Source organism: Callospermophilus lateralis, chromosome 11 (assembly GCF_048772815.1).
Source record: "Callospermophilus lateralis isolate mCalLat2 chromosome 11, mCalLat2.hap1, whole genome shotgun sequence".
NCBI lineage: Eukaryota > Metazoa > Chordata > Mammalia > Rodentia > Sciuridae > Callospermophilus > Callospermophilus lateralis.
Window position 1 is genome coordinate 62,637,075 of NC_135315.1, and position 27,798 is coordinate 62,664,872.

The 27,798-nt window shown below is 55.8% G+C and overlaps 1 protein-coding gene across 4 annotated transcripts; it reads left to right on the forward strand.

The window, feature by feature from the left end:
* The first annotated feature begins 5,771 nt into the window (after positions 1 to 5,771).
* On the forward strand, positions 5,772 to 27,577 carry Srebf1 (sterol regulatory element binding transcription factor 1). Of its 4 annotated transcripts, none has more exons than XM_076871048.1 (19): positions 5,772 to 6,017; positions 19,658 to 20,089; positions 20,462 to 20,637; positions 20,723 to 20,860; positions 20,951 to 21,172; positions 21,714 to 21,828; positions 22,081 to 22,304; positions 22,516 to 22,717; positions 22,831 to 23,009; positions 23,231 to 23,492; positions 23,579 to 23,745; positions 23,947 to 24,115; positions 24,595 to 24,709; positions 24,987 to 25,096; positions 25,182 to 25,314; positions 25,502 to 25,667; positions 26,078 to 26,278; positions 26,386 to 26,494; positions 26,898 to 27,577. In XM_076871048.1, exons 1-19 carry the CDS (start codon positions 5,927 to 5,929, stop codon positions 27,125 to 27,127), a joined length of 3,441 nt encoding a protein of 1,146 aa, XP_076727163.1. In that variant the 5' UTR covers positions 5,772 to 5,926; the 3' UTR covers positions 27,128 to 27,577. The 4 variants fall into 4 exon arrangements, with proteins under 4 accessions (XP_076727163.1, XP_076727164.1, XP_076727166.1 ...); XM_076871049.1 differs by having other exon boundaries at positions 22,084 to 22,304; XM_076871051.1 differs by having other exon boundaries at positions 20,462 to 20,631; positions 22,084 to 22,304.
* Positions 27,578 to 27,798: the final 221 nt, after the last annotated feature.

The following is a 27,798-nucleotide window of genomic DNA, read 5'->3' on the forward strand; positions in this document are numbered from 1 at the left end:
ATCACTCACTATTTACCCACTTAAAGTGTACAATTGAGTAGTTTGGGGTATGGACACAGGGCACAGGGTTGTAACGCCATCACCACAGTCATGCACTATGGCCCTGAAAGAGGCATGAGCAGTGTCCCTGCCTGTGGAGAGCAGGTCAGACCTGAGACACTACCCTGGACTTGCCAGGATACCCGGTCAACTCGTGCTTTCAGCCAATGTCCCTGATAGCCTGTTCTTTGCCAGGTTGGTGCTGAAGGGGAGGGAGGCAAAGGGAGGGTGGCTCCAGTCCTGCCCTTGGGGAGCTGGGTTCCCAGAATCAAGGACACTCTGCAGCTCAGAAGCTCTAGAGTCCTCTCCCAGGGTCTGCAGGGAGGTAAGGCTCTGCCCTCTGGGAGTAGCTGAGCCCCAGAACACTCAGCTGCCAAAGAGTCGCTTCAGTCCGTAGGCCAACAGCAAGAGGGGAGGGCACTCATGCAACTGACTCCGCTGACCAGCCTCCTGGGAAGGACTCCATGATCCCTGGTGAGCATTCACTAAAGTGCATTTCCCCAAATACAGTAGTAGCTATTCCTAAAAAAGAGGGGCAGCGGCACACGCGGCTCAGGAGGCTGAGACAAGAGGATCACGGGTTCAATGCCACCCTCAGCACCTTAGCGAGGCACTTTGCAACTCATAGAGACCCTGTCTATATATAAAATATGAAAGAGGGCTGAGGATGTGGATCAGTGGTAAAACACCCCTGGGTTCAATCTTCAATGCCAAAAAAAGAAGAGGGAGGGGGTTGTGTGGAAATGTTAAAGTTTAGCAGCATTAGGACTTCTTTGTCCATGATGAAGGGAGTTAGAAGGCCAAATTTCTCAGAAATTAAATATGGGATCTTTTTTGGTCATGGCAGAAATTGGTTAATTAGAAAGAGAAATTTACTGGTTTAAGTAACTGAATATCAGCTTCAGGAATAGCTGAATCCAGGTGCTTATGGATTTGATCAGGAATCTGCCTCTCTGTGTGTCTTGGCTCTGCTTTCTCTGGGTTGGCTCTTCTCTGTGGCTGTCTGTAGGCTGCCTGCAGCTCGAGGCGGACATCCTACTGGCAGAAGATGCTTCTTTCCCAATAGTTCCCATAAAAGTCCAAGAACTGACCCTGAAAATCAGGTTGTTAGCAGAAAAAGGATGAAATCTGGGTAGGCGTGAACAATACATGGTCACTGTAGTGTCAATGGAGAGGGCCAGAGGCGGGAGTGATGTTCCTGGGGACACAGACTTGGACAGAGACAAACTTCTGGACTCATCTCTCAGTGCTCCCTCCTCAGTCCTCAGTTGCTTCCAGTCATGTCATTGGAGCCCTGAGAGGACAGGAGCTGCTTTCCAACTGTAGATTCCCTCTCCAGAAATCTGGAAGGGAGCCGTGCAGGTGCACTGGTATCCTGCAGTAGCTCATGGCCATCTGCCCACTCATCTCTGCCTGAGCACCTGAGAAGGGAATCGTTGCCATTCACCTCTTTTCCAAGAAAAGGGTCTTTGACTGGAAGGAGTGGCACACGCCTGTAATCCCCAGCCACTCAGGAGGCTAAGGCAGGAGGATCTCAAATTTGAGGCCAGCTTGGGCAACTTAGCGAGATCCTGTCTCAAAAACTAAAAAAGGGCTGGGGATGCAGCTCAGTGGTAGAGTGCCTCTGGGCTCCATCCCCAGTACTCCAAGAAAAGAAAAAGTCCTTAGAAGGGAGACAGAACCCAGACATGTTGGATAGGCATGACTTACCCGGAGAGTCTATCCAGGTATTTCAGAGGGAACCCTGTTGGAGCTTTCTGGGTGGCCCACAAATGCCCTGTCTAGGGCCTCCGAGGCCATGCCCTCATCATCTCAGGAAGCAAAACCTCTACTTTCTGGACCAGGGAGTCAGTCTGGGATATTTCTGGAAGTGGAGTGGGCTCCATGTCTGGGGCCATCTCCTCCCCACTCTAAGGCTGCTACTCTAAACGCAGCTTGCCTGGGGTGCTGGGTAAATCACTGTTCCTCTCTGGTCTTCACTATCCTGTCTGTAAAATGGGGTTGTGGGCAAGAAATTCAGTGCCTACTATCATTTATAAATGAGAAAGTGGGCTGGGTGTGACACCAGGAAGTGGTAGGGACCATGGGAAAAGAGCTGGCTCATGAGGCAGCTAACTGTCAAGTCCAAGGTTGACCCACAGTTCCGCTAAAGAAAGGGCAGCAATCCAGCTACGAGGTGAAATTTCCTTCTTTTGACAATTCAAAGTCATAACCCACTTATGACTGTATTTGACTGATGGGGGTCAGATGATGCCTGAGGTCCTGTGCCTTCCTGCCACCAACTAAACCCACACTATTCTGTGACTCCCCTTCAATATGCACTTGGCCTTTCCCCAAACAGCCAGGTAGCCCCAAGGGATAGGGTTCCCATCCCTCATCCTCTCAGTCTGTGAACCTCACCCTCACTGTACAATAGGCTTTGGGGCTCAACCAGCTCTTTTGTGGCTCTATCGAGTGGCTAGAAGTGCCCCCAAACGGTCCAAGCCTCCATGGGTAAAGGTGGCCGTGGAGGCTGAGAGGACTAGAAATCATTTGTCCAGCTCACTGCAGAGGCCAACTGGAATGAGGCCACATCTAGGACCAGAATCATCCATGTCATGGTCATCTGGCTGTATGATATACAGATGGAGAGATGGAAGGAGAACTCTGGTCTCTCTTCTCATTGCCTAGAGATGGGGACGTAACCCAGGCACATCCTAGTTCAGCTCCTGCAGCAATGTCAATAACAGGGCCAGGCAGAGTGGCAGGGGCTGAAGGAGCAGTCTTACTAGCCTAGTAAACCCTCAAAGGCCCAGGCCCCTCCAAATCGAACCTGCTGCAGGCACCTGGGGCATGGCTCCGCACCACTGACCCTATGGGCTCTGCCCACGCTGAATACCTGGCAGGTGCCCTAAAGGATTGGGAACCCATAGCAGCTGCCTTCCAGTTTGTATGATCCTGGGGGACGAAGTGGGTCCCAGTTGATAAAACCAAGGTCAGGCAAGGGATCGGACTGTGTTACATGGGAGGAACCCCACGCTCCCTGCAAGCCCGCACAGTCCGGACAGCAAAAGGCTGCCGGGGCCGTCCAGGGTCAGCTCACTCTGGAGCCCAAGATGCGCACCTGGCTTCAGTCCCAGCCAGGTGTCAGGCGGAGAGCGCCCAGCCCGCCAGCGCCGGCCCTTCCCCGCCCCCCGGGTCCAACGCGCACGGCGCATGTGACCCAGGGCCCGGCTCCCGGGAGGACGCGCTGACGCCGCGTCACCCCATTCCGGGCCGAGCACCCCATTGGCTGCGGCGGCCCGCGGGGGCGGGGCTCGTCTGGCTCCGCGCCCCGACTCCCTGGTCTGCAGCCGCTGACCTGCCCAGGCCGCGTGTGCATCAAGCCTGGCTTTCTGACTATCCCCGGCCCTGGCAAAATCAGGGCAACAGCTGGGAGGCCCTGGGCAGGTCGCTTCACTTCCCTGTGCCTCAGTTACCCCATCTGTAAAATGGGATGGGGACAGTCCTCTTCAGGCTGTTGGGAGGAATGAACGGGTTAATACAAGGAATGTATTTGCACACCATAAGTATGCTCAATGGCTCAGTGATTATAGACAGTGGCCAAACCTGCCGACTGAGATCACTTGTCCACCAGACTGAGACCCCGCCCACTCCTGGGTACACCAGGGCAGAAAGGTTTGTGCCCTAAGCGCCCAGGCTCAGAACTCCCCAGCCAAGAATGGCCTGAGGGTCCTATTTAGAAGTCTAGGGATCCTTGGGGAGAAACCACCCAGACAAGCAGGTTCCCCTGAAGAACTGGAGCCTCTAGCCTGACTCGCGTATTGCTCGTTGCCTGGGTGATCCTAGGCTATGGGGCAAGGATTTGTTTTGGTGGCAAAGACTCCCTCACCCTCTACAGGGGGCTTCAGCCAAGTTTCCTTTTCAACTGGCTTTTCTGGTCTGGGGTGCAGGTTTTATGTTGATCTTGCCTTACCTTTTTCCCTCTCTTGAATTCCTGTAATTTTGAAGTCCATATTTATTGAGCTGTGCTCTTCACATATGTGCTAAACTCGTTAGAAGAATAGTGAATTGAGAACATTGAAAGCAGATCTGTTGCAATCGATGGAGTCATGCAATCAATGACTCCAAAACCTTAGCTGCTTTGGCAAAGTGCCAAATCTAAGCTAAAGACTCAGGAAAGTGAAGTGATCCCAGGTCATATAGCAAGCAGGTGAAAAACCAGATCAGCTGAGTGAATAAGGTGGTCCTGAACTTTACCCAGTACCCCCTACTCCCACCTCTTTCCTTGGGAAGAACATTTGCATTTGCAGGGAAGTTACCAAAGGAGAGAGGCAGATGGACTGAGAAGCCAACTGTGCTCCCCGTGTTCCCTAGCAGAGGCTCATCTTGAGCAAGGCTACTTGTAGATGTGGTTTGGAGACCCCCATGGCTCCTGGCCATCCTGTTCTGGGTAATTTTCCATAGCAGCCACTTCCAGGAAAGGAACAAAGAGGATTGTGCATCCAGGCTGAGCCCCAGGGACTTGGGCCACTCTTGGCCTACACACCCCACCCCCTTCTAAAGTATAGCACTAATTTTACTCCCGGAGGGGGTTGGCCAGACAGGCTATATCTGGGGTTGGCCCAGCAATCCTCAGGATGGCTGTCTCATTGAGGCCTGGGGCTCCAAGCCCTTATTCTCCATGACTATTCCCCAACAAGTTACCCTCTCTGTTGCAAACCTCTGGAGGCTCACTTTCAGATACCTGAATTTCAGTTCTGGTTTATTTCAGTCTACCTTCTAGGGACCCCTTCCTCTCCCCTTCCTGGCCTGGCTCAGTCCCTGTCATAGGGCCCAGGGTTCACTTCCAGCCTTCTCCTCCACCAGGAGAACCTGCCCAGCCTGTCATGGTCCAGGATAACTGGGCTTAGGTCTAACACAGAGTCCATCTCTTCCTCATGGTGGTAGATCCCAGAAACATGCACCAAATTTGTAGTCAGACAATCCTGCAGGGTCCAACTTTGCTGCTCCCTAAGTAGCCGTGTGACCTTGGGCTGGTCACTTTCTCTAGGTCATCTGGGTACTGGCTTCTTCCTTCAGAAGCTGCTGGCTCTCAAGCCCAACTCCCTCTCCTACCTCCATGGCTGGATCTGGTAGGAAACCAGATTAAGACAGGATGGGAAATTCTAGCCTCTACTAGGCTCTCCCTTTGATCACTCCCTTTCTCTGGAGGCCAGTCTTCTGGTTCCTATGCTGATCTCACAGGCTGTGTCCTCCTCCACATCATCCCTAACCTCCCAGCCAGCCCCTGGAGAGGCATCATTAGATTCCTGTTAGCAGGAAAGCAGAGGCACATAGTGGTGATGTAATTGGCCTGAAGCCACAAAGCAGGTCTGAAGAGCCAGGACTCAGATTAGAGTCTGTCTTGTTCTCAAGAGTCAAATCCAGAAAGTGAGGTTTGTAGGGTCTCCCTTGCCCTCCGCAGTCCAGAGACCTCTGGGCCCTGTCCTGGGGCTTCCACTCAGCCCTTTCATCAGGTGCTAGAAGAACTGAGGCCCAGGCTAGGGTCTGCTCTGGAAATGGGCAAGTCTGCCAAAGGCTGCTGTGCGTGAGGCTGGATTTACTGAATGACTGGGAGGCACTCTGAGAACAGGTTTATGCGGCAGTCTGGGGAGCAGGGGGGGTTCACCCTGCTCTCCCCAGGGGGCGAGGCCGTTACTGTTAGGGGCGGGGCCTCTAGCTAGCCCCGCCCCAGCCTCACCCGCCCAGCGGAGCTGCTGCCGGGGGAACCCAGTTTCCGAGGAACTTTTCAAGGCCTCCGGGCCACCACCGAGGCCAGGGCGGGACGCGAGAGCGCGGCGCTCCCAGGGACCGGTCAAGTGAGGCGGCGGGCCCCGGCGGGCCGCCCGGAGGAGGCAGCTGCGCCATGGACGGGCCATCTTTCGGCGAGACGGCTCTGGAGCAGGCTCTGGCCGAGCTATGCGAGCTGGACACGACACTGCTGACCGACATGGAAGGTTCGTTAGGTCAGGGGGAAGCACGGATGGCACTCGGGCCTTGTCTCCCCGGCCCTCGTGGGGCACTGCGGAGCGGGCGGCGGCTCGGTGCTGTGCACGCGGGGCTCTCTAACGTCTCTGGGCAGCGCTGAGGGCCTTGGGGTCCCGCCTTTCCGGCGTCCGCCATTGGTGTCTCGCGCAGCGCATTGGGGTGCGGGGGCCGCACCTCTCTGGGTCCCTTGGCGACTCGGGTCGGGGCACGTGCGTCTCTAGGTGTCCGGGGCTCTGTACCGCTCAACCGTCGCGTCCCCAGTCCGGCGGCGGCGGAGGGTAGAGCTTGGGACCCGAACGTCGCCGAAGCTCCGCCCCCGCCGTGACATCAGCGGGGGTTACTCACGGTCATTCCCTCCGGCCGAGAGTTCAGCTCGGCCCTGGAGCTCCTGCGCATGCGCACGGCGCTGTCTCTTGTCCTCCCCTCCCCTGAGGTACAGGTGTAGGGTCGCATTGGCTTCCGTGCAAATTATTGAGCATCTACAGAATACCGTCCCGGCCTAGGCACTGAGATCCAGGCTGTCCCTCTTATTGGGGAGTACAAGAGTTCCCAAGGAAACCCACAGACCGGTAGGGTATTTAGTTGCACTTCGGTGGGGCAGGGATGTGGCTACTTTGGGTCCAGCGGTCTGGAGAGGTCTCTTCCGACTGATTTGAGCCCTGGGACCAATGGGGAAGAATGTTTTCAGGACAAGGCCAAGGCCAGGGCCCTGAGGAAGGACCTAAGTTTAAGGGTTAGTGGAGGGCTGGCCTACAGGGGATGAGCTGGCCCATTGAGGACCAGAGCAGAGCAGTGGTGCCCACTTGCACCCATTTTTAAATTTTTTTCAGTGCTGGAAGGAACTCAGGTTGTCCCCCCATGCCAGGCCAGCGCTCTATCACTGAGTCACACTCCAGCCTCTTAAACTGCATAAACCACTCTGGTGGTTATACCTAACGGTGGCAGCAGGTGCCAGTTAGGAGGCTGTGGCTTCCACTTTCTAGATGGTGAAAAATGAATCCCTCCGGGAGATTATCCTTCACGGTTGCTGTGCAGGAGTTTTAGAAACACCAGCTACTTGGCACTTCATTGACGAGACAAAAAGCACAAGCTGCCTGAATTCTCACAACCCTGGATGGACATGTCCATGGAGACTGTGGCCACCCTGGGGTTGGCAAAACCAACCCAACTAAGCCACCCCAAATCCTGCCCTACTGACTCAGCAGTTCTGTAGCTCTGGGCCCAGTGGGCACAGTCCTAGAGTACCAGTATGTGGGCATTGGGGTCCAGACTTGAGCCTGAAGACTACTTACTTCCTTTGCTATCTTGCACAAACCCTCTCACCTGCTAAGCCTCAGTTTCCCCTTCCAGAAAAATGAAGGTGCAAATGCTTCCTTCACAAGGGAGCTGATGCTGAGGGGTGTTCAGTCCTCTGGTCCGTCACAAAGGCCTCTCTACCTTTCCCACTGACTCGTGGACAGAGCCATGGTTGACTGAAGTAGGATTGTAAGTTCAAAACCAGCCTCAGCAACGTAGCAAGGCTCTGAGGAACTCAGCGAGACCCTGTCTCTGAATAAAATATAAAAAAGGGCGGGCTCAATAGTTAAGCGCCCCGTATTCAACCCCCAATACCAAAAAGAATAAAAAATAGGAAAAGAAACATCATTGGTGTGAGCAGCCATTGTAGGTGACAAACAGGGCCCTTGAGAACCTCTTGCTGGGATGGGGGCCCAAGTCTTCCCACTCTAGCAGTTGAGTTCTCAGTTTGCATTCACATTTTCTGTTTTTTCATTGTAGAAAAATTTGGAAGCACAGGTGAGCAAAAATAAAATCTCTCCTAAACCCAACACCCAGAGATAAACAGCTTACTGCCTGTGTGTGTGTTAAGATGGCTGCAAACTCTTCATCCACTTTTTAAAAACTTCATCGAGGTATAATTTACGTATCATAAAAAGCAAAGAAAAAAATAATAATTTATGTGCCATTTTAGATGCATCAAGTGATTTTTAGTAAATTTACTGAGTTGTATGACCATCAGTAGTTGTAGAGTATTTTCATCACGCTGGTAAGATCTGTTGTGCCTGTTTGTATTTCCCCCTCATTCTTCTCCCCAGCTGCAGACAACCATGACTCTCTCTGTTTTATTTATTTATTTTAAGTTTTAGGTAACCACAATATCTTTATTTTACATTTATGTGGTGCTGAGGATCGAACTCAGTGCCTCAAGGCAGGCGAGCACTCTACCACTGAGCCACAACCCCAGCCTATATATATATACATATTTTTTTAAAATAAATTAGAATAGAATCCATTGGTCACAGCAGATTGGAAGCCTCTTGGCTCACATCAATGGCCAGAGAACAATCAAGTTCCCTCATTTATCTGCGTGATCCCTTGTTGATGGACATCTAGATTCTGGATTGTTTTGTTCCATAAACTGTGCTGCACCCTGAGGCCAATTTTTGCCCAGATCCATAGGATGATAGGATGAGACTCTGGGAGAACTGCTGGTTATAGGCCTGAATGGTGCTTTCCAAACTTCTACCAGGCTTTGAGCTGGTGTAGAGAGAGGTGGGTTGGGGGGTGTTAAGCCCAGGTGTCCTGAGGCATGAATGAGGAGCTTTTGGAGTACCAGGAGGAGGAGTCCCACTGCTGGAGGGAGGAGGGGTGGGAGTGGGGTGTGTTGACTTGTGTGCTAGAAGTTTCCTCTTGTGGCTGGGCTGGAGGATTATTGTATGCCTGGCTCTGTGTCGATGATCTCATTGAATCCTCTCAACAGCCCCAATTGGGTAAACTTAGGATCTTTATCTTCCAGATGAAGGTCTTGAGGAACAGAGAGGGTAAAATGACTTGCCCAAGGTCACACAGTCACACAGGCACAGCAGAGCCAGGATTCAGCCCCAGGCTCTGGGCTCCAGAGCTCCTGAGTTTCAACTGCTGGGCTCCTAAAACAGAGTGGGCAGTTGGGGAATGTGCTCTACATTTTTTTCTATGGTCCTGGGAGTGGGTCATAGAGGGGCTTGGAGTGGCTTTTGAGCCAAGAGACTGAAAACTGGCACGAGGGAGCCAGCTGAGGGCCTTGAGCCTCACCCAGCCCTGCCGCCTGCCTCTGCCAAACCCTCTGTCATATGAGTGGATTTTGAGATGGGGCTGCCACCTGATGGTGTGCTCTGGGTCTGAGCCCAGCCACTGCACCCTGACCTCAGGTGAGCTCCACCTTCTCCCTTCCTTGCTCCCCGCTTGGGGTCCCTGGTGGCTGGGGAAAGAGAAGGAAAACCTTACACATGTTGAGGATTATTATTAAGCCTGTGGCAGGCCTCACCTCCCTGCTGAGGATTAATTTATCAGATCTTGCACAAGTTTAAAAGTGCAGAGGAGTTGAATGGAGACAGAATTGTGATTGGGGGCCAGGAAGGGGAACTAGGCCCAGCTGAGGAGTCTGAGGAGTCATTCTGGGGGCTGTGGGCAGCCCAAAGTCTTTGGTGAGACTCATTCACTCTCTTGTCTGGATACCTTCATGTCTGCCCTGTCCCTCGGACCCCAGATATCTGCCAAGCTCTGATCAAGTGTGGCCTCCTGGTAGACCCTCTTGGGTCTCATCTCAGCCCCCCACACCCCAGTGCCACCTCACCCCAAGTGAGCAGAGCTTTCCTTGGCCTGATGTCCCTCCCTCTGTGTCCAACCCCACCTCTGGGGGGCCTTGCTTCTAGCCTGTGTTTGAATGCTTTCTGGATCCAGACCCACCCTGGTGGAGAGGGCACACTGGAGGCCCTCTGCTGCCCACACCTCTCCCTAGGGTATCTCAACTTTCTTTCTAGTCCCTCCAAGCACTGGCACTCTTTAGGAAACAATTCTAGGCTGCTTACTGCCCAGCTTTGGGCATAAATGTCCCCAATGCCCCACCATTAATATTTTGCTGTCTCAGCATGGCATTCAAGATGTGCAAGATTTGCCAAGCCTGCCTCCCCGCCCCCCCCCCTCCCGGTGACTTTGCCCACCCATTTAGAACCCACCTCTTAGGCCCACCCCTTCTCCCTCACCTCCATGTGTAGAGCCCTCAGGAGGAGAGCCCGAGAGGGGCTCTCTCTTCCCTTGCCTGTTTCTGCCTCTTGGTATCTGATCTCCCTTTAATCCCAACATGGCCATGAACTGCTTTCTCTAGGGAAAGTATCCTGTCTTTCTGAACCACAGGGGCCTCCTTTGAAAAACAGGAAATGGTGGCTATCAAGTTTGCTGTCTCTCAGTCCCTGAGAGTTCAGTCCTAATTCCTTTGCAGCTGCAGGGTTGGGGGAGTGCAGAGGACCGTGCTGGGAATGGGCCCAAGGAGGCAGGTGGCCAGGTGACTGGGAGTTACCTCTTGCCCGACAGTTACTTAGCTGAACACAAACATCTCCAGTGACCTGGTCAGACCTGGTCAGCTCCAAGCAGGGGTTGCTGCCAGGTAGAGGCCTGAGATTTGGACTTTGCCTGCTGACGGGTATAGCCTGGGTTGGAGGTGTCTCTGGCCTTGTCTCCTGCCAGCCACATGCCCTGCATATGTGCTTTTTGACCCTGGGACTGGCAGGGACTTCACAATCCTATCGTCCTATGAGCCCTGCATCCGATGTACCCCACAGAGGTAGTTGGGGGTAGTGGGGACTTCTAAAACATGTCAGGGGCTCCTGGCAAGAGGGCAGGGAGCCTAAGAGCTGGTTCCAAGTGTGGAGCCCTCTGGGTTCAGGGCTTGTTAGCAGTGGGCCAGGGTCCGGGGGCCTGTCCCCAATCCCAAAATTTTGTGACTTGGAGATTTTCCCCTAGATTTTCCCTCCCAACTGACCTCCCCCACAAGCTTTCTCCCAGCAAACCTTGCACCTCCAAGTTGTTCCTACCAGGCTCGGGGGTGGAGCCCAAAGCTCTTCAAGTCCATCCTGCTATGTGACCTTGAGCAAGAGCCTTGACCAAGGTTCTTATCTCTGACCTTTATGTTCAAGGGGAAGAGTACTAGAACAAATTTCTTGGACTTTTGAGGATCAGATATGCAAATTTAGGTCAAAAGCATAAGTAGCGCGTGACACATAGTAGGCCCTCAACAGTGCCAGTTACTGTTGTTATTACCCCCGTATAGAACACTTACCAGGGACTTGATGTTTGATATATTTAGCTGAACAAATGTTAGCAACAGTTCTCCAAGGAGCCTGTGCTAGAAGTTTCTAGAATGTTCCAGGCTATGGTTCCAGTTCTGAGCACTGGCCATGGGTTGGTCCTGGCTATCTGCATGAGACAGGTCTACTAGGCGTCCCCTGCTACCAAGCAGGGACAAGCACCCTGTCCTTATCCATTGAAGGTGGAAGGAGATGGTGTCCCTGTGCACTGTGCAGGTGGGGATTCATTCCCAGCCCCTCCAGTTGCCAGCCTGGTGTGACCCAGGCCCAGTGGCAGCTGACCGGGAGTCGGGGGATGTGCCACCGATTGGAGGCCAAGCCCCTAGATTGATTCCCTGGAGGGCCAGGTGGGTAGGCTGAGGAAGCTCACTTCCTGTTGTGGGAAGCGAAGCAGATGTTTCTCCATCTCCCACCACAGTTGTTAGTTTCCTGCTTAAGTCACATTAAGGTGGCCTTGGAAATGCAAATGAAGTGCCTTTCAGGTTTCAGTCACACATCTGGTACTGAGCAGAGCAACTAAAAGTATCTAAAAACAATAAAACCTAGTGCTGGTGATGCTGAGCAAATAGATGACACTGCAGACATGGTTGTAAAGGGATTTATCTTTCCTGGAAAGCAAAATAACTCTAAAATGACACACGCTGTCTTTGCTTCAGGTTTAAAACAACTCAAAAGGGAGAGGAAAAATTATAAGAAAGGCACAGCATTGCTATTGAGTCTAGGAATAATAATAGGGGACGACCTCAGGTTGGGGTAAAATCAGGGGCAGTTTGTGGGGTGGTCCCTAGAGCTTCAGTTTCTGGAATGATAAGTATGTGTATTGCACCCCGCCCTCGATTGAGATCAACCGTTGGAACTGGTGCTGAGTGACATCTTGCTTAATCACCATATTACAGCTTATATTAAGGATCACTGGTGTAGGTCAGGGACGAGCCCCAGGGGAAAGAGGACGGGTAACTGTTTTACAGGACAATATGGCCAGGTCCAGAGGAGGGGAGATTCTGAGGTGACATCCGAGTATGTTTTTAGGGAATTGGAATTTTCCAGGTGGACAGAGAATAATGGGAAGGGCATTCCTGGCAGAGGGGACCGCCTGGGCACATGTATAGTGGCATTAAGGAACAAGATGGGTTCAGAAAGCAGGCAGGGAGAAAGAGGCTCTGCCAGAGCTGGGGTCAGTGGGACCTCTTGGCCGGAGCCCGACTGCAGACCACGCAAACCCAACAGGTATTCCTACTGTGCTCAGGCCTGCGCTGGGGAAGGCTGGGGTCACAGAACTGGTTCCGATATTGGCTTTGCCTCGAGGGAGCACAACAGAAACCTGGCTCCGAATTTGGCAGGGGGAGGGGCGGGCACATTGGGCCCTGGGAGTGGGGAGTGATTAGGAAGTCCTCAGGGAGGAGGCCGTGCCCAGCAGACCCATAAAGAGCTCTGTGTTGTTCCCCTGGGTTCTTGCACTATGCACACACTTCCCAAGCTGGGACTAATGACAAGGCAGCCTGGGACAGAATCAGACTGGAGCTGAGGTTCACTCTTGGCCCTGGCAGGCTAGGGCTGCAGAGTAGGCCTTGAGCTCAGCAGATCTGGGTTGAAGTCCCAGATCCTCGCCTTGGCAGCAGAGGGACCCCAGGCAGGACCCCTGAGCCTTGGTTTCCGTATCCATCAAGAGGGCCTGTGACCAGGTGCACCAGGGCTCATCCCATTCCAAGAAGAACAGGCGCACACTTGTGCCCTCGGGGCATCTGTGAGCACACAAAGGGCAGCCTGTCCCCCTGTTGCATACATGACCAGCCAGAGGGTGCCAGCACCTGCTGATCTGAATGATCAGAAGGATCAAGGAGGGGCTGGTGGGAGCCCAAGGATTCTGGGCAGTTCAGGCAGGCGAAGCTGGTGCTCCCTGGAGTGATGGGCAAGTGCCATTTCCTCCCCAGCCCTGCAACCTCCATCGCCAGGCAGAGATGGCGTGCTCCAGGGTCCCGGGAGCCACCCACCGTGTCCTCCCCTGAAGGTGGTGCTCCACGGACTGACACCATTTACACCATTTACCCTTCACAGAACCCTGATCTGCATTGCATGGGACCATTTGCAGATCTCTGAGAATCAGTGTCTACGGCCCAGGTGACAGAGCCAGACAAACCTGGGTTGGAATCCCAACTCCATGGCTGCCTGTCTTGCCCACCACTCCCTTCACTGCAGCCATCCCATCAAGCTCGAGCCCATCTCAGGACCTTTACACGTGCTCTTTCTTCTCTCCAGGATGTCCTTCTTCCCTTCTGGTCTGGTTTCACTCAGGTTCCACTCAGATGCTCAGGCAGGCCTGGGCTGACCACCTCATTTACATGTCTGGGGTTCAAGGACTTGTGTGGGTTGGACAGATGGTAGACTTCTGTGATAGTCAGAGCTGGGCTCTCTGCAGGTTCATGGATTGATTCACAGCATGAATAGGCCAGGGGCGTTAAAGCCTGTTCCTCCTTGGCCTTCAGAGGGAACTTGGAGGTAGAGCCAGGAGGGGGTTCAGGTTTCCTGTTGGATCTTTTGAACTGTACCTTTACAAGCCAGCTTCCTGTTGGAGCTTGGTAGAATCTGAGCAGGAGAGGAGGAGGGGAAGAGGAGGACTCAGGCTTGGGGAGGGGCTTCACAAGCCTGGAAGATGGAGGATTCAGAGAGCATCTGGATCCACTGAGGCCTAGAACTAGGCCATCCCCCTTTCCCTCAGTTCAGAGAGTGTATAGAGACCAAAAGTGCTTCTCAGTGTCCACAGGCAGCCCAGAACTCAGCTCCCCAGCAGCAGATGGTCCACAGTTTGGGCACTATGGGTGTGCCTTTTGAGACTTAACTGTCCTACTCTAGGGAACTGGGACTTAACTGTCCTGCTGACCTGGGGTGAGACAAAAGAGGTACTCCCTTTAATGGGACACCTAGGTGCCCCACTTGCCTCACCCTAATCTAGCCCTGTTAATTCCTCAGAAAAAAAAATTGTTATGGAGCTTAGACTTGAATATTGCAAGGGTCAGACACTACTTGACTTTCCAGTTCTAGATGATTCCAGTTGGTGCAGAGGAAACCTTTGTTGAGGCCTTATTGGGTGGTGGGTACTTTGCACACTTTGCTTTCCCAGAATCCTTATCCCTGGAGATTTGAAGAGTGGAGACAGGGCCTAGAGACTCAGAGAAGGGGAGTGACTTGCCTCAGGACACACAGCAAGTAGGGGCTGAAGGAAGAGCAGGCCCTGGCATATGGCTCCAGATCCCTGGATTGGCTACATCTTTAGGGGGAAGCTTTGGGACTGGCTCTCAAGTTTCCATCCTACTCTTACCTCTAGCCATCAGCATCTGCAGAAATGGGCCAGCAAATCTGGCCCCAGGGAAGAGTGAGGTGGGGTCTAACCAGGCCACAAGTTTCAGGGGATGGCTGTACCTTTATAAGCCACCAGGTGCCTGAGGGAACCCAGACTCTGTGCCCTGATCCTGTAGCTTAGCTTAAGCTGTGCCCTCGGCTTGAAGACCAGCCCTTTGTGCCAGGGTCGCATTCTTCCTCTTGGGAGCCTTCCCTGAGTCCTGCGCCTCAGGGGGTCAGTAAGCAACTGTCCTCTCTCTCCTTCCTCCTCAGTCCAGATAGGATGGGGGGACAGAGCAGGGAGGTGGCAGAAATAAGAAAGAAAAAGGGTGAAGAGGACGGGACTCTCTGGTGGCTCTAATCCTCTGTCTCAGGTGAGTTTCAGATGGGTATTTGCCTGCGGGTCCTGCCACACTCTAGGATTTGAAACTGGGGAACAAAGTCATGAAGAGACCTAGTCGGGGTAGTCCACTTTTGGGAGACTCCTGCCTGGAACCCAGCCCCCTGTGTCCTGCTGGGCCAGGACTCTTCCTGGACTTGTTCACCTGAGCTCAGGGCCTTTTCCAAGAGCAATGCTTTGTTTTTGTTGGGGGGTGGGGGGTTGGCAGTGGAGCATGTGAGCACCCACAGGCTGACCAGAGAGGGAGGCAGAGTGCCAGAAAAGACTTTTGTTGTCCTTGGAACCTCCCACGAAGCCATGAAGGAAGAACCTGGGAAAGGGGTGGGGGAAAGGTGTATGTGAATGAAACATGGAAGACAGATTGGGGGCCCCCAAGAGACCCCAGCACCCCAACATCAGCTTCTGAGACACTGGGCTGGCTTGCCCAGGATTTCGCCCTCCCACGTTGCAGCAGAATGGGGACTGTCCTTGCAGTTTGAGGCTGTCAGGCTGCTAGCCAAGCTCTGGGCATTTGTCTTGAGTGGTGTTGAACTTTTACCTTTGACAGAAGGGGAGACAGGCTTAGGTACCACCCGGCTACAAACCCTCAGAGCCTGTCACCACTGCCTTTCTCACAAAGGGTCTCAGGGACTGGGTCCTGGTCTCCTAGGCCTACATGATGGTGAGTCAGTCAGTTTTGATACCTACTGGGGTCTAAGACCCAGAAGTGGTGTGCAGACATCACTGACTGCAGAGGGACGTCTGAGCTGGGAGTCAGTAGACGCTGGATTGTCAGATTTGGGGCAGGCGGTTCCCTTGCTTATTCTAAACTGCAGTTTTCCCTAGGTGATCTTCTGGATTGGGATCGTCAGACCCTTCCTTGAGGTGAGGGTTAGCCCCACACTGGGGCTGCCCCTGAAGGGAGAGGTCCCTGTACCCACTGTGGGCAACATCTGGGAGCCCTTGGCCTTAATTCAGAGCCACATATTCTCTCTCTTACTTTTGCCCTTCAAACCAGGAGATAAGCTTGTCCCATTTCCCGGGGTAGTAAACTGAGGCTTGAGCGGTCCAGGCTCGCTCAGGGTGAGCTAGCAATTTGTAACCACAGAACTCGGGGCGTTGCATCCCTTCCCGGTCCTCCCTTGCCCGACCCCCAGCTCCGCGGGCACTTCTCGGAAGTGGTAATGGGAGGAGCGGGGAGCTGGTGAGGGGGATGACCGCTAGTAACCCCGGCGGACGCTGGCGCCGAGAGGGTTAAAGGCGGACGCCCGCGAGTAACCCCGGCCCCATTCAGCGCCGTGGGGTGAAACCCGAGCCCAGCCGCCGTCGGGGTGGGGCGGGGCCCTAGTGAGGCGGCGGCACTGCTGCTGATTGGTCGCGCGCGCTCACCCCATGCCCGGCCCGCGGCCCCGAGGAGGGCGGGACTGGAGGCGGGGTCTCTTTGGGGGGCGGGGCCTGAGGGCCGGTCGGGGCGGGGCTCTCTGAGGCTCTCAGCCGGCTTTAAAACTCCGCCGAGCCTTGACAGGTGAAGTCGTCGCGGGGACGCGGTCAGAGCTAACCGCCTGGACGCCCCGAGGGGGCGGGGGGCGCGCTACGGAGCCATGGATTGCACATTCGAAGGTATTTGTTGGAAGACCTCCGTTTCCTTTATCGCATTGCCCCTGGTCTCCGCTGCCGGTCACCGTCTTGGGTTCTCACAGAGGGGGCGTGGAGGCCCCTTAGGGAGAGGGCGCACCAGTTCCCGGCTCACCCGGGGAAGTTGGTAGACCACTCTCCAACCCCGTGAGTCCCCTCTGCAGCCCGAGGAGTGGGTTTGCTCAGAGACGCAACAGCAGGACGGTTACACTAATGGGGTTTAAGTGGCTTTCTCCACATCTCCTTCTCCGGGCAGGGTCAGGAAGAGGCAAGCGGTAGGGCCAGTTGTCTTGTCTGCCAGGCAGTCCCACTATAAAAGCAAATGCTGTCTGTCCAGACTTCTTCCTCCTCGTATAGACTTGTTGGGTCGCCCTCCTCTTGTGAGGAGTAGAAAGTGGGAGTCCTGGACTGTCTACATTGTCAATTTCTATTTGGGGAGACTGTTTCCCCCATTTATAAAGAGGGTCTCACCTGAAGTGGGCTGAGGAGGGGGAGTCCTGCAATGAGAAGTACAGTAGGACTTTATGATCTGCATAAATCTGAAGGGCCCACAAAGTGTTTCTTTTTGAGGATCCAGGGAAGCTGAGTCTGCCATGCCCTCTTTCTCTGTTGATGGCCTTAGACAGGTCCCCTCTTGGAGTGATGTTCTTGCCTTGGCATCTGTGGGTAGGCAATGTTGTCCCCCCTCTGCTGAGCAAAGCTTCAGGCATTGCTGCCAAAAAGGGTTTAATCCTTTCTGTTGTACAGATGAGGAAACTGAGACGCAGTGAGAGGAGGGGAGTAGCCCAAGCCCTAACGAAGTGGTAGGCAGGTGGTCAGCAGAGATGGATAGGCAGGGATGAAGCTCAGGGTGGGGGATTTTGAGAATACTGTAGGACCCTGGGATTGTGCTTATGGATCCCAAAGAACCCTTTGATCCAGTAGGTGGCCTCCCTGAGTGGGTTAGAGGGCCCTGAGCTGAGCCAGTAAGGCTGCTAGTCGCCAGCTCGGGAAGAGGGCCCTTGGCCAGGCTGGGACTGAGGCAGGGAGTATGTCCCAGTCTGTACGAGGAGGAAGAAGTCTGGACAGACAGCATTTGCTTTTATAGACGGGAAACCAAAGCCCTGAATGGCCAGACCTGGGTCCCGAGGCCACTTGGCTGCAACAGGGCCTGGGTTTGTGCCCAGAACACACAAAGACACACTGGTTGGCTATGTGGCCAGCAGCTGGCTCAGGCCCAAGTCTCTGTCTGTTCAGCGGAGGAATGGGTTAGTGATAGCAGCTTCCTTCTTTGGTACAGCAGGGAAAGGTGCAGAAGTTTGGCATTTTGTGAACCTGGGTTTGAATCCTCTGCATGCTCTTGGAATGCTTGTGGCTCTTATTGAACTTCGGTGTCATTTTTTGCTTCCAAGATAGGTGGGCTAAACTTCTGAGTAGGGGTAGAGGCCTTGGAGTCAGGTTGGTCTGGACTTAGTTTTGTTAGACTAGTAACTCTACTGTTCAGTTTCTTCATCTTTAGAAGGGAGCACCACATTCTACGCAGTACCTTCTTGCAGCTGAATGTCAGGGGGATTATGAGTGCAGTTTAGCCCCATCAATGTGGGTGGCCCCAGTGTGGACCTGGATCTTGATTCAGGCCTACCCTGCTGGCCATTTCTGGACTCTTCTTGGCATGGGCGAGGACCCTGCTCTGACCTGGGCTTCTCTTGGAGGTCTACCCTCTTGGTTGGCCCTCTCTGAAGATCTTAGGCTGTCCCAAGAGGAGTAGGCCATGACTGCACAGCTGGGTCTGGGCACAGGCCATTTCGCCACCTCCTCAGGGGTTCCTTTCTCAGCACCTGTATATTCCCCCTGCAAATTGAGAGGATGGGTGTCATCACTTACCCCTCAGTAGTCTCAACTTCTGTGAGAGGACCCTGCTGGGCAGCTTTGAGAAAAGAGTCCAGAAATGGCCATTAGGTGGGAATGGGGCCCACTGCACCTATATGAAGACCCTCTCTGTCCTGTACCCACTTGCCTTCTACCTCTGAGTCCTATGGCAAGGTACCTTCCAAGAACTGGATCTGCTAGGGCTCTTGAGGCATGCTCTGTTTTCACAGACTGAGAAATGCAGGCCCAAGTGGTGCTGGAACAAGTCTGTCCTGGGCCTATGGACCCCTTTTGTCTTAGGTGGAGTGGGCACTCCTTCACCAAGCTAGGTCCTTGATTGTGTGGTAATGGAGGACTGCCTGGAAGGACACGAGAGGTTGTCTGGAAAGGCTTGTCACCTGCTAGGCAATCACTTGGTGCCACTTGAAATCCACATTGTAGATGTGCAAGAGTATAGGGATTCAGAGGTGGCTGTTCCACGGAGATAGGAATGAAAGTTTACCGTGGTCTACATCAACCTATAGGAGCTTGGGGGTGTAGCAGTTCTTAGCCTGTGCCAGGTCCAGGGTTCAGTTTCCAACACTAAGCCAAATAAAACAAACAAGACCCCCGCTAAAATACAGGCCATCCCTGGCTCCCCAGAAAGTTGTTTGGTTCTGGGCAAGGTTTTTTTTTTTTTTTTTTTTTCCCAGATGGGGTCTGGCTGTGTTGCCCAGATTGGCATCAAAATTCCTGGGCTCATGGGATCCTCTTGCCTCAACGTCCCAAATAACTGGGATTACAGGCATGTGCCACCACACTTGGCTTAGGCAGGGATTTTTGTCTTGTTCACGGTGCCTGTCATGGGGTAGGCACTTGGTACTTGCTTATTGAATGATGAATGGATGAATGAATGAATGAATGAACAAGCGTGGGCCCATGGTGTGCGATGGACTGAGTGTGTTGTCAGACAATCAGTCAAACATGGGGCTGTGGTAGGGGGTCAGACCCTGAAATGCGTAATCTCAGACCTGACCCCAGCTCAATCCAGACGAGTGGTGGGGCAGGGTAGGGAGCCTCGTGGTGTCTACCCTGTCCAGTGTTATTAGGGCTGTTGGACACACATGCTGGATCAGATGTCGCTGAACACGTGTCTGAGAGATGGCTGTTTGTCCGAGAGTGCTGGCTTGTGTAGGTGGCTCCTGTTGCTGTGAATTTACCCCCACACGAACAGCTGTGGGTGATCAGGGAGCAGACAAACAGGCCCTGATCAGGTTCAGTCTCCACTTATACGCTCTTCTCTCTTCCCCAGACATGCTCCAGCTCATCAACAACCAAGACAGCGACTTCCCTGGCCTGTTTGATCCACCCTATGCTGGGGGTGGGGCAGGGGACACAGAGCCTGCCAGCCCCAGTGCCAGTTCCCCAGGCAGCTTGTCTCCGTCTCCTGCCTCACTGAGCTCCCCTCTGGAAGCCTTCCTGGGGGACCCTAAGGCGGCATCCCCACCTTTGTCCCCTCCCCAGTCTGCACCTACTCCTTTGAACATGTACCCATCTGTGTCCCCCTTCTCCCCTGGACCTGGTATCAAAGAAGAGCCAGTGCCACTAACCATCCTGCAGCCCCCTACCCCACAACCCCTGTCGGGAACCCTCCTGCCCCAGAGTTTTGCATCCTCAGCCCCCCCACAGTTCAACTCAGCCCCTGTGTTGGGTTACTCCAACCTTCCTGGAAGCTTCTCAGCAGGTAAGAGGGGTGTATGGAGGGAGGGGACATTGGGGACAAGGCTGCCAGGAACATAGGAAGAAGTGTCAGTCATGGTCCTAGTGGAGGAATTTGCAGGTTCCAGAAGTTGAGTGTCCACTGTGAGACCTGGGTCGCCCCATTGCTAGCAGCATTTCTCTGTCCTGGGTGTTGGGTGGAGTACTGCCTCCCACCAGAGACCTGGCTGGCACATTTGCATCAGATCCTAGGCAGGGCCTGTCCCAATAGAAAATATGGGAATATTTCAGATAGGGACCATGACTCACTTAGGGCCATACGATGGCAGAGCTGAAGTGCAGGTTGAAAGTGGGTGAGGGCAGCCTTTGCCCGCAGCCCCAGGCTTTGTCTCTGCAGGGACCCCTCCTGGGAGCACCCAGCAGCCGCTGCCTGGCCTGCCACTGGCTTCCCCGCCAGGGGTCCCACCTGTCTCCTTGCATAGCCAGGTCCAGAGTACGGCCCCCCAGCAGCTGCTGACAGCCACAGCGGCCCCTGGAACGACCACTGTAACTTCACAGATCCAGCAGGTCCCGGTGAGGGGGGTCTGGCCAAGCTGTGGGAAGGTGGTGGCCCTCGGCCCCTACACACAGCTTATGGCCCAGGCCTCTGCCACTCCAGGTCCTGCTGCAGCCCCACTTCATCAAGGCAGACTCCCTGCTCCTGACTACCATGAAGACCGATGTGGGGGCCACTGTGAAGGCTGCGGGTATCAGCTCCCTGGCCCCCGGCACAGCTGTACAGACGGCGCCCTTGCAGGTGGGCGGTCTGGACTGGGCAGAGGCTGCGGGGTGGGGGGGAGCCTGTGCACATGCATGTCCTCCTGGTAACCTGTGTCTGGCCTTGCAGACCCTGATGAGTGGCGGAACCATCCTGGCCACAGTCCCGCTGGTTGTGGACACTGACAAGCTGCCCATTAACCGGCTGGCAGCCGGCAGCAAGGCTGCGGGCTCAGCCCAGAGCCGTGGCGAGAAGCGCACAGCCCACAATGCCATCGAGAAGCGCTACCGCTCTTCCATCAACGACAAGATAGTGGAACTCAAGGACCTGGTGGTGGGCCCCGAGGCAAAGGTGCGGGCAGAGCCTGCAGAGGTTCAGGTTGAGGCAACCAGAGCCCTGTCTACTCGTTACACTTTTCTGAGGGCCTCTGAGATAAAGTGCGTGGGAGGGTATGCTCAGCCTGGTTGTGTAGCAGTGAACAAGAGGGAGAGAAATCCTGTCCAAAGGAACTGACATTCTAATAGGGAGACAGACATTTACCAAAATAGGTAAGTCAGTGTTCGAGGACCCCACATGGTGCCAGGAAAGAAAATAGGGCAGGAAGAATATGGTAAGAATTGCAAATCTAAATTTGGGTGATCAGAGAAGGCCTTGGTAAGGTGATACATGAGCAAAGACCTGCGGTATGTGTTTTAGATATTAATCCTTATTTCTGCCTGGGAGGTAGAGGTAGGTACTATTGGGGAATACTTGCACAGGAACATTTTAGGCAGAAGGAATAAGTGCAGAGGTCCTGAGGCAGCTGTTCGGCAAAGTAACTTTGTGCTCCCTTGCTAGGTGCCCGCAGCCAGACCTGACTAGCCAACTGTTTTCTCTCTCTTGCCCCCTAAAGCTGAATAAATCTGCTGTCTTGCGCAAGGCCATCGACTACATCCGCTTCTTACAACACAGCAACCAGAAACTCAAGCAGGAGAACCTAAGTCTGCGAACTGCTGCCCACAAGAGCAGTGAGTCCTGGCCTCCCCTCCCCTGCCTCTGGCCACACCCTGCCCAGGCTCTGGCCCTGCTTCCAGTAGGCCCTCCCCTCAGCCCTGGCCCCACTTTCAGTTCTGGCTGTGCAGTGACCAGCCCTGTCCCAGTTTCCCTGTTCCTTAGAACCTGGGCCATACCCCACCCCACCCCACCCTACCCCACCCTAGGGCCCTGAGCTCTGATGTGACATATTTGGTGTTCACCCCAGCTCTGTTCTTTCTGGCCAGCAGAATCACTAAAGGATCTGGTGTCCACTTGCAGCAGTAAAGGAAACACAGATGTGCCCATGGAGGGTGTGAAGACTGAGCTGGTGGACACACTGACCCCACCACCTTCAGATGCTGGCTCACCCTCCCAGAGCAGCCCCTTGTCCCTTGGCAGCCGGGGTAGTGGCAGTGGTAGCAGCAGCAGTGACTCGGAGCCTGACAGCCCAGTCTTTGAGGACAGCCAGGTTGGGTCCTGCAACACTGCCCCTTGTCCTCTCCCAGGGATCTCTTCTGAGTCCTAGGACTGGATCAGGGAGAGGCCCCTAAAGGAGCTGACCTGCCAGTTCATAGACAGAAAAACAGGCCCAGAGCCCTGCAGGGCCCCGACTCCCCCTGTAGCCCTGTGTTCCCCGGGGCTGTCCAGCTGCGTCCTCACCTCCTGCCCTCCACCTCCAGGTGAAGCCAGAACAGCTGTCATCTCCCCACAGCCTGGGCATGCTGGACCGCTCCCGCCTGGCCCTGTGCACACTTGTCTTCCTTTGTCTGTCCTGTAACCCCCTGGCCTCCCTGCTGGGTGGCTGGACGCTTCCTGGCCCCTCGGATACTGTGGGTATCCACCACAGCTCTGGGCGCAGCATGCTGGGCACCGAGGGCAGAGGTAGGACAGGCCAGCCCAGGGATATTTGGGAGGGACTTTTGGGTTGTAGACCCGTGGCTGTGGACTGGGGGCTCTGGATTCCCTGGGAGCCCAGCCCTTCCTTCTGTCCACAGATGGCCCTGACTGGGCCCAGTGGCTGCTGCCCCCTGTGGTCTGGCTGGTCAATGGGCTAGTGGTGCTGGCTTTCTTGGCATTTCTCTTTGTCTGTGGGGAGCCAGTGACACGGCCCCACTCCGGCCCTGCTGTGAACTTCTGGAGACATCGCAAGCAGGCTGACCTGGACCTGGCCCGGGTAAGGGACTAGCCGGGGAGAGAGTGGGCAGGGCAGCATCAGGGCCTGCAGGCCAGGAGGTGCTGAGCAAGCCCCTGGCTCCCTGCTTTCTGTGTGCACCATGAATCTGCCCCGTTCTTCACTCTTGCTCTCCCCCAGACTCTCACTGACTCCTGGGTCCTAGACAGAATGAGACCCTCGGAGGCCACATCATTTCTCACCTGGAAACTCCTTGTTCCCAGGGGGACTTTGCCCAGGCTGCTCAGCAGCTGTGGCTGGCCTTGCAGGCGCTGGGCAGGCCCCTGCCCACCTCCCACCTGGACCTGGCCTGCAGCCTGCTCTGGAACCTCATTCGCCACCTGCTGCAGCGACTCTGGGTGGGCCGCTGGCTGGCCGGCCATGCTGGGGGCCTGAGAAGGGACTGTACCCTGAGGGCAGACGCACGCACCAGCGCCCGAGATGCTGCCCTCGTCTACCATAAGCTGCACCAGCTGCACACCATGGGTATGACTGGGCGTGGAGCTGGGCAGAGGGGCGTCACCGTGCTGCCTCACGTGGCCTCCTGGCTTCATGCCCCACCTGCTTTCCAGGGAAGTACACGGGTGGGCACCTGGCTGCCACCAACCTGGCACTGAGTGCTCTGAACCTGGCAGAGTGTGCGGGGGATGCCGTGTCCATGGCAACGCTGGCGGAGATCTATGTGGCAGCTGCCCTGAGGGTCAAGACCAGTCTGCCAAGGGCCCTGCACTTTCTGACAGTGAGTGGGTGGTGGGCTGGTGGGGACGGGGCTGGGGGCTTGTCTTTGCAGCTCTTTCCCATGGTTCCTGGGCATGGGGCTGCACAGAAGGTGGCAGCTGGTTACGAGGTGGGCTCTAGGTCCAGCTGGGGTCTCCACAGGGGTCTGGGTTTGAGTCCCTGCCTGGCGCCAGTGTGACAGCCCAGCTCCCCTCCCCCACAGCGCTTCTTCCTGAGTAGCGCCCGCCAGGCCTGCCTGGCACAGAGTGGCTCAGTGCCTCTTGCCATGCAGTGGCTCTGCCACCCCGTGGGCCACCGTTTCTTCGTGGATGGGGACTGGGCCGTGCGCAGTGCCCCGCGGGAAAGCCTGTACAGCTTGGCCGGGAACCCAGGTGCTCTCTCACCCCTGCCCCTGTCCCTCATCATCCTGTGCCTTGTTCCCCATTCCTGTCCCTCATTATCCCCTGCATCTCTGGATGTCCTCCCCCCCCCCCCCAGTTTACCCCCCTGTGTGGGTTGTAACTGCAGGGCTGTGGGCACTTAAGGCCTGGCTGGTCCTCTGTTCCAGTTGAGGCTCTTCAGAAGCAACATATGGGTCAGAGGGATGACAGTTGATTTGAGAGGTGATCCCGGGCCACCTCGGGCCACCTCACTGTGGAGTGAGGAAGTGAGAGAGGGAAGGGGTGGTGCTTTTGAAGCCAGTGTGCCGGGGCTGGGCCGTTTTCCACCTGCCTATGGTAAGGGCCGCTCCTAGGACCAAAGCTGGCCCTTGCCATGGGAACGGGGTGGACCCCGCCCATTCAGGAAGAAGGCCTTGATGGATGTAAAGTGGGGGGTGGGCTCCTCCTCACTCACCCCCTCTTACCCACAGTGGACCCCCTGGCCCAGGTGACACAGCTGTTCCGTGAACATCTCCTGGAGCGTGCACTTAACTCTGTGGCCCAGCCCAGCCCCAACCCCAGCCCCGGGTCAGCTGATGGGGACAGGTAAGTGTCCCTGTGCCTCCAGATACCACCAACATGTAGTCCGGGAATGACCATGTCTAGGGGTCTGTGTGGATTACCAGAGCTGGGACTATTGTCCACTTGCTGGGTGCCCCCGAGCCTGTGTTGGTCTCGTTTTCCCCACCAGCCAGGCAGAATGTGGCCCTTGGTAGAGCCATGGGGTCAGGCTGTCCCCAGGTAGGCATGTAGGACCAGCTCTCCCACAGGACTCCCAGGACCCCTGCCATCTGTTCTAACAGCCAGCCCTCTCCTGTCACAGGGAATTCTCAGATGCCCTCGGATACCTGCAGCTGCTGACCAGTTGTTCTGATGCTGCTGGGGCTCCTGCGTGCAGCTTCTCCATCAGCTCTAGCATGGCTGCCACCACCGGTGAGCCTGAGACCCCTGCCCCAGGCTTCCTGCTCAGCCCAGACACTGTGGCTGAAGGTTCGGGGCATCCCTCCATCCTCTGCAGGCACAGATCCCGTGGCCAAGTGGTGGGGCTCACTGACGGCGGTGGTGATTCACTGGCTGCGGCGGGATGAGGAGGCAGCTGAGCGGCTCTACCCCTTGGTGGAGCACCTGCCCCGTGCCCTGCAGGAGACTGAGTATGTGCGAGGCCAGATTCTCCCTGCCCCGCACCCCCGCCTCCCTTCCCGGCCCCTCAGCACTGTACTTGCACCCGCCTTTGCTCTGTGTGGTCAGGGTCACCGTGCTTTCTTTCCCCTAAGTCCAGAGTCAGGGCAGATGGGTGGGCCTTCGCTGACTGGCACTCTTCTGCTCTGGCTCCCACAGGAAACCCCTGCCCAAGGCGGCCCTGCACTCCTTCAAGGCGGCCCGGGCTGTGTTGGGTCGTGGAAAGGCAGAGTCTGGCCCAGCCAACCTGGCCATCTGTGAGAAGGCCAGCGGGTACCTGAGGGACAGCCTGGCCACCACACCAACTGGCAGCTCCATTGACAAGGTGAGGGGTGGGCTGGGGGCCTGCTGGTCTGGGTCACTGCCTTCTCCTCCCCAGTCATTTGGGGTTCGCCCAACGAGCTCAGGATTGGGGGCCTTGGAGACTTTGCTTTGGGCTACAGTTTAAGTCCAGGGAAGAGTGACTCTCCCTGTCTGGGCTGAATCCCCATGCCCAGGAGGGGTGTGGGGTAGCCTGGCTGGGCTCCCTGGAGGGCTGCTCCTGGGGTGGGTGGTGACGCGGGAGCCTGGAGAGGCGGGCAGCCTCTGCCTGCATTGCTGCTGCATTGCGCGTGTGTGGCGGGTGCAGTGCCTCAGCAGTGCAGCCCAGAGCTGGCCCCTGGTGCGCTGGCCCCAGCCTCCCTCCCAGAGCTGGAGCCGCCTCATGACCCTGCCTGCCCTACCTGCCACCCCCAGGCCATGCAGCTGCTCCTATGTGACCTGCTCCTCGTGGTCCGCACTAGCCTGTGGAGGCAGCAGCAGCCCCCAACTTCAGCACAGGTGGCTCAGGGTGCCAGCAGCGGGCCCCAGGCCTCTGCCCTCGAGCTACGTGGCTTCCAACGGGACCTGAGCGGCCTGAGGTGTCTGGCACAGAGCTTCCGTCCTGCCATGAGGAGGGTGAGTTCTGTGGGCCCCCCACCTCACAGTGAGGACATGAAGCCACAGTTGCCAGGAGGGAGAGAGCAGGGACCCAGCCTGAACTTCAACTCTCCTGCCCCTACCAGGTGTTCTTACACGAGGCCACAGCCCGGCTGATGGCAGGGGCCAGCCCTACCCGGACACACCAACTCTTGGACCGCAGTCTGAGGAGGCGGGCAGGTCCTGGTGGCAAAGGTGAGGGTGGCTCACCTTACAGAGATGTGGGGGCCCTGGCTCAGCATGCAGCCCTCTCCACTAACCCCTTTCCTTGTCCAGGTGGGAAGGGCTCAGATGGGGTGTGACGGATACTGGGGATGACTACATGTGGGCAGGCGTGAGAGTGTGTGTGTGTGTGGGGGGGGCGTGGAGCTAGGGACTGAAATCCACTGGAGGTGACACCATTTGCGGTATACAGTGCATTTGTGACTTTGAGTCTGTGTTCTACTGGGAAAGTAGTCAGGGGCTCCATATCTGTTCCTCTGACGGTGGGCAGAGGAGAACCTGCGTGACTTGTGGGGCTGGTCCTCGACCTCCCTACCCCGCCCACAGGGTGGAACAGTAAGATAGCCCCGCCCCTGATGCAGCCCTGTGTGCGCAGGCGCGGCGGGGGAGCTGGAGCCGCGGCCCACGCGGAGGGAGCACGCAGAAGCTCTGCTACTGGCCTCCTGCTACCTGCCGCCCGGCTTCCTTTCGGCGCCGGGGCAGCGCGTGGGCATGCTGACCGAGGCGGCTCGCACGCTTGAGAAGCTGGGCGATCACCGGCTTCTGCACGACTGCCAGCAGATGCTCATGCGCCTGGGTGGTGGGACTACAGTTACCTCCAGCTAGACCTCCGGCGTCGTCCACGGTCTCAGTGTCCCGGTCTCCACGGCTCACCCGCGGCTGCTCCGTCCCTGAGGGGTGGGAGGCGGGAGGCGCAACCCATCACCCCAGCCCGCTCCTCAACTTGACAAGCGGCCGTCAGGATGGTGCTGACCTCTGGTGGCCGATCGGGGAATTACAGGAGCCGAACCTGCCGTGTTCCCCCCAACGCCCTTGCTCTGCAGGCACCTTAGTGGCTTTTTTCCTCGCTTTTCTAGAGGGAGGAGGGGGTACCTTTCTTTGAGCTAGGGGGGCCCTTCCCCAAGGTGCCTCTTTCCCTTCTGGGGGAGAATTGTACATAGTGTAGATGGGTGGGCCAGCCTCCTTGCCTCGGAGGCTCATGTGCTACTTTTGCAAACTTTATTTTCGTAGGTTGAGAAGTTTTGTACAGAGAATAAAAAATGACGTTATTTATAACCTTGGTTTTGTTCCTTTGGGGATGAATATGTGTGCTGGACATGCCGACCACACACCTTAGGGCCTTCCTTTTTCTCCAGCACCAATGCCAAGGCCTCCCATCCTCCATCCCCCATAGGACAGTATTTACCCCCTCCTGACCTTATGACCCCTAGCTGACCTATCCCACTGATCTCGGGCCAAATGTTCGTCTGTATTCGGTTAGGGCCTTGATGGCTTCA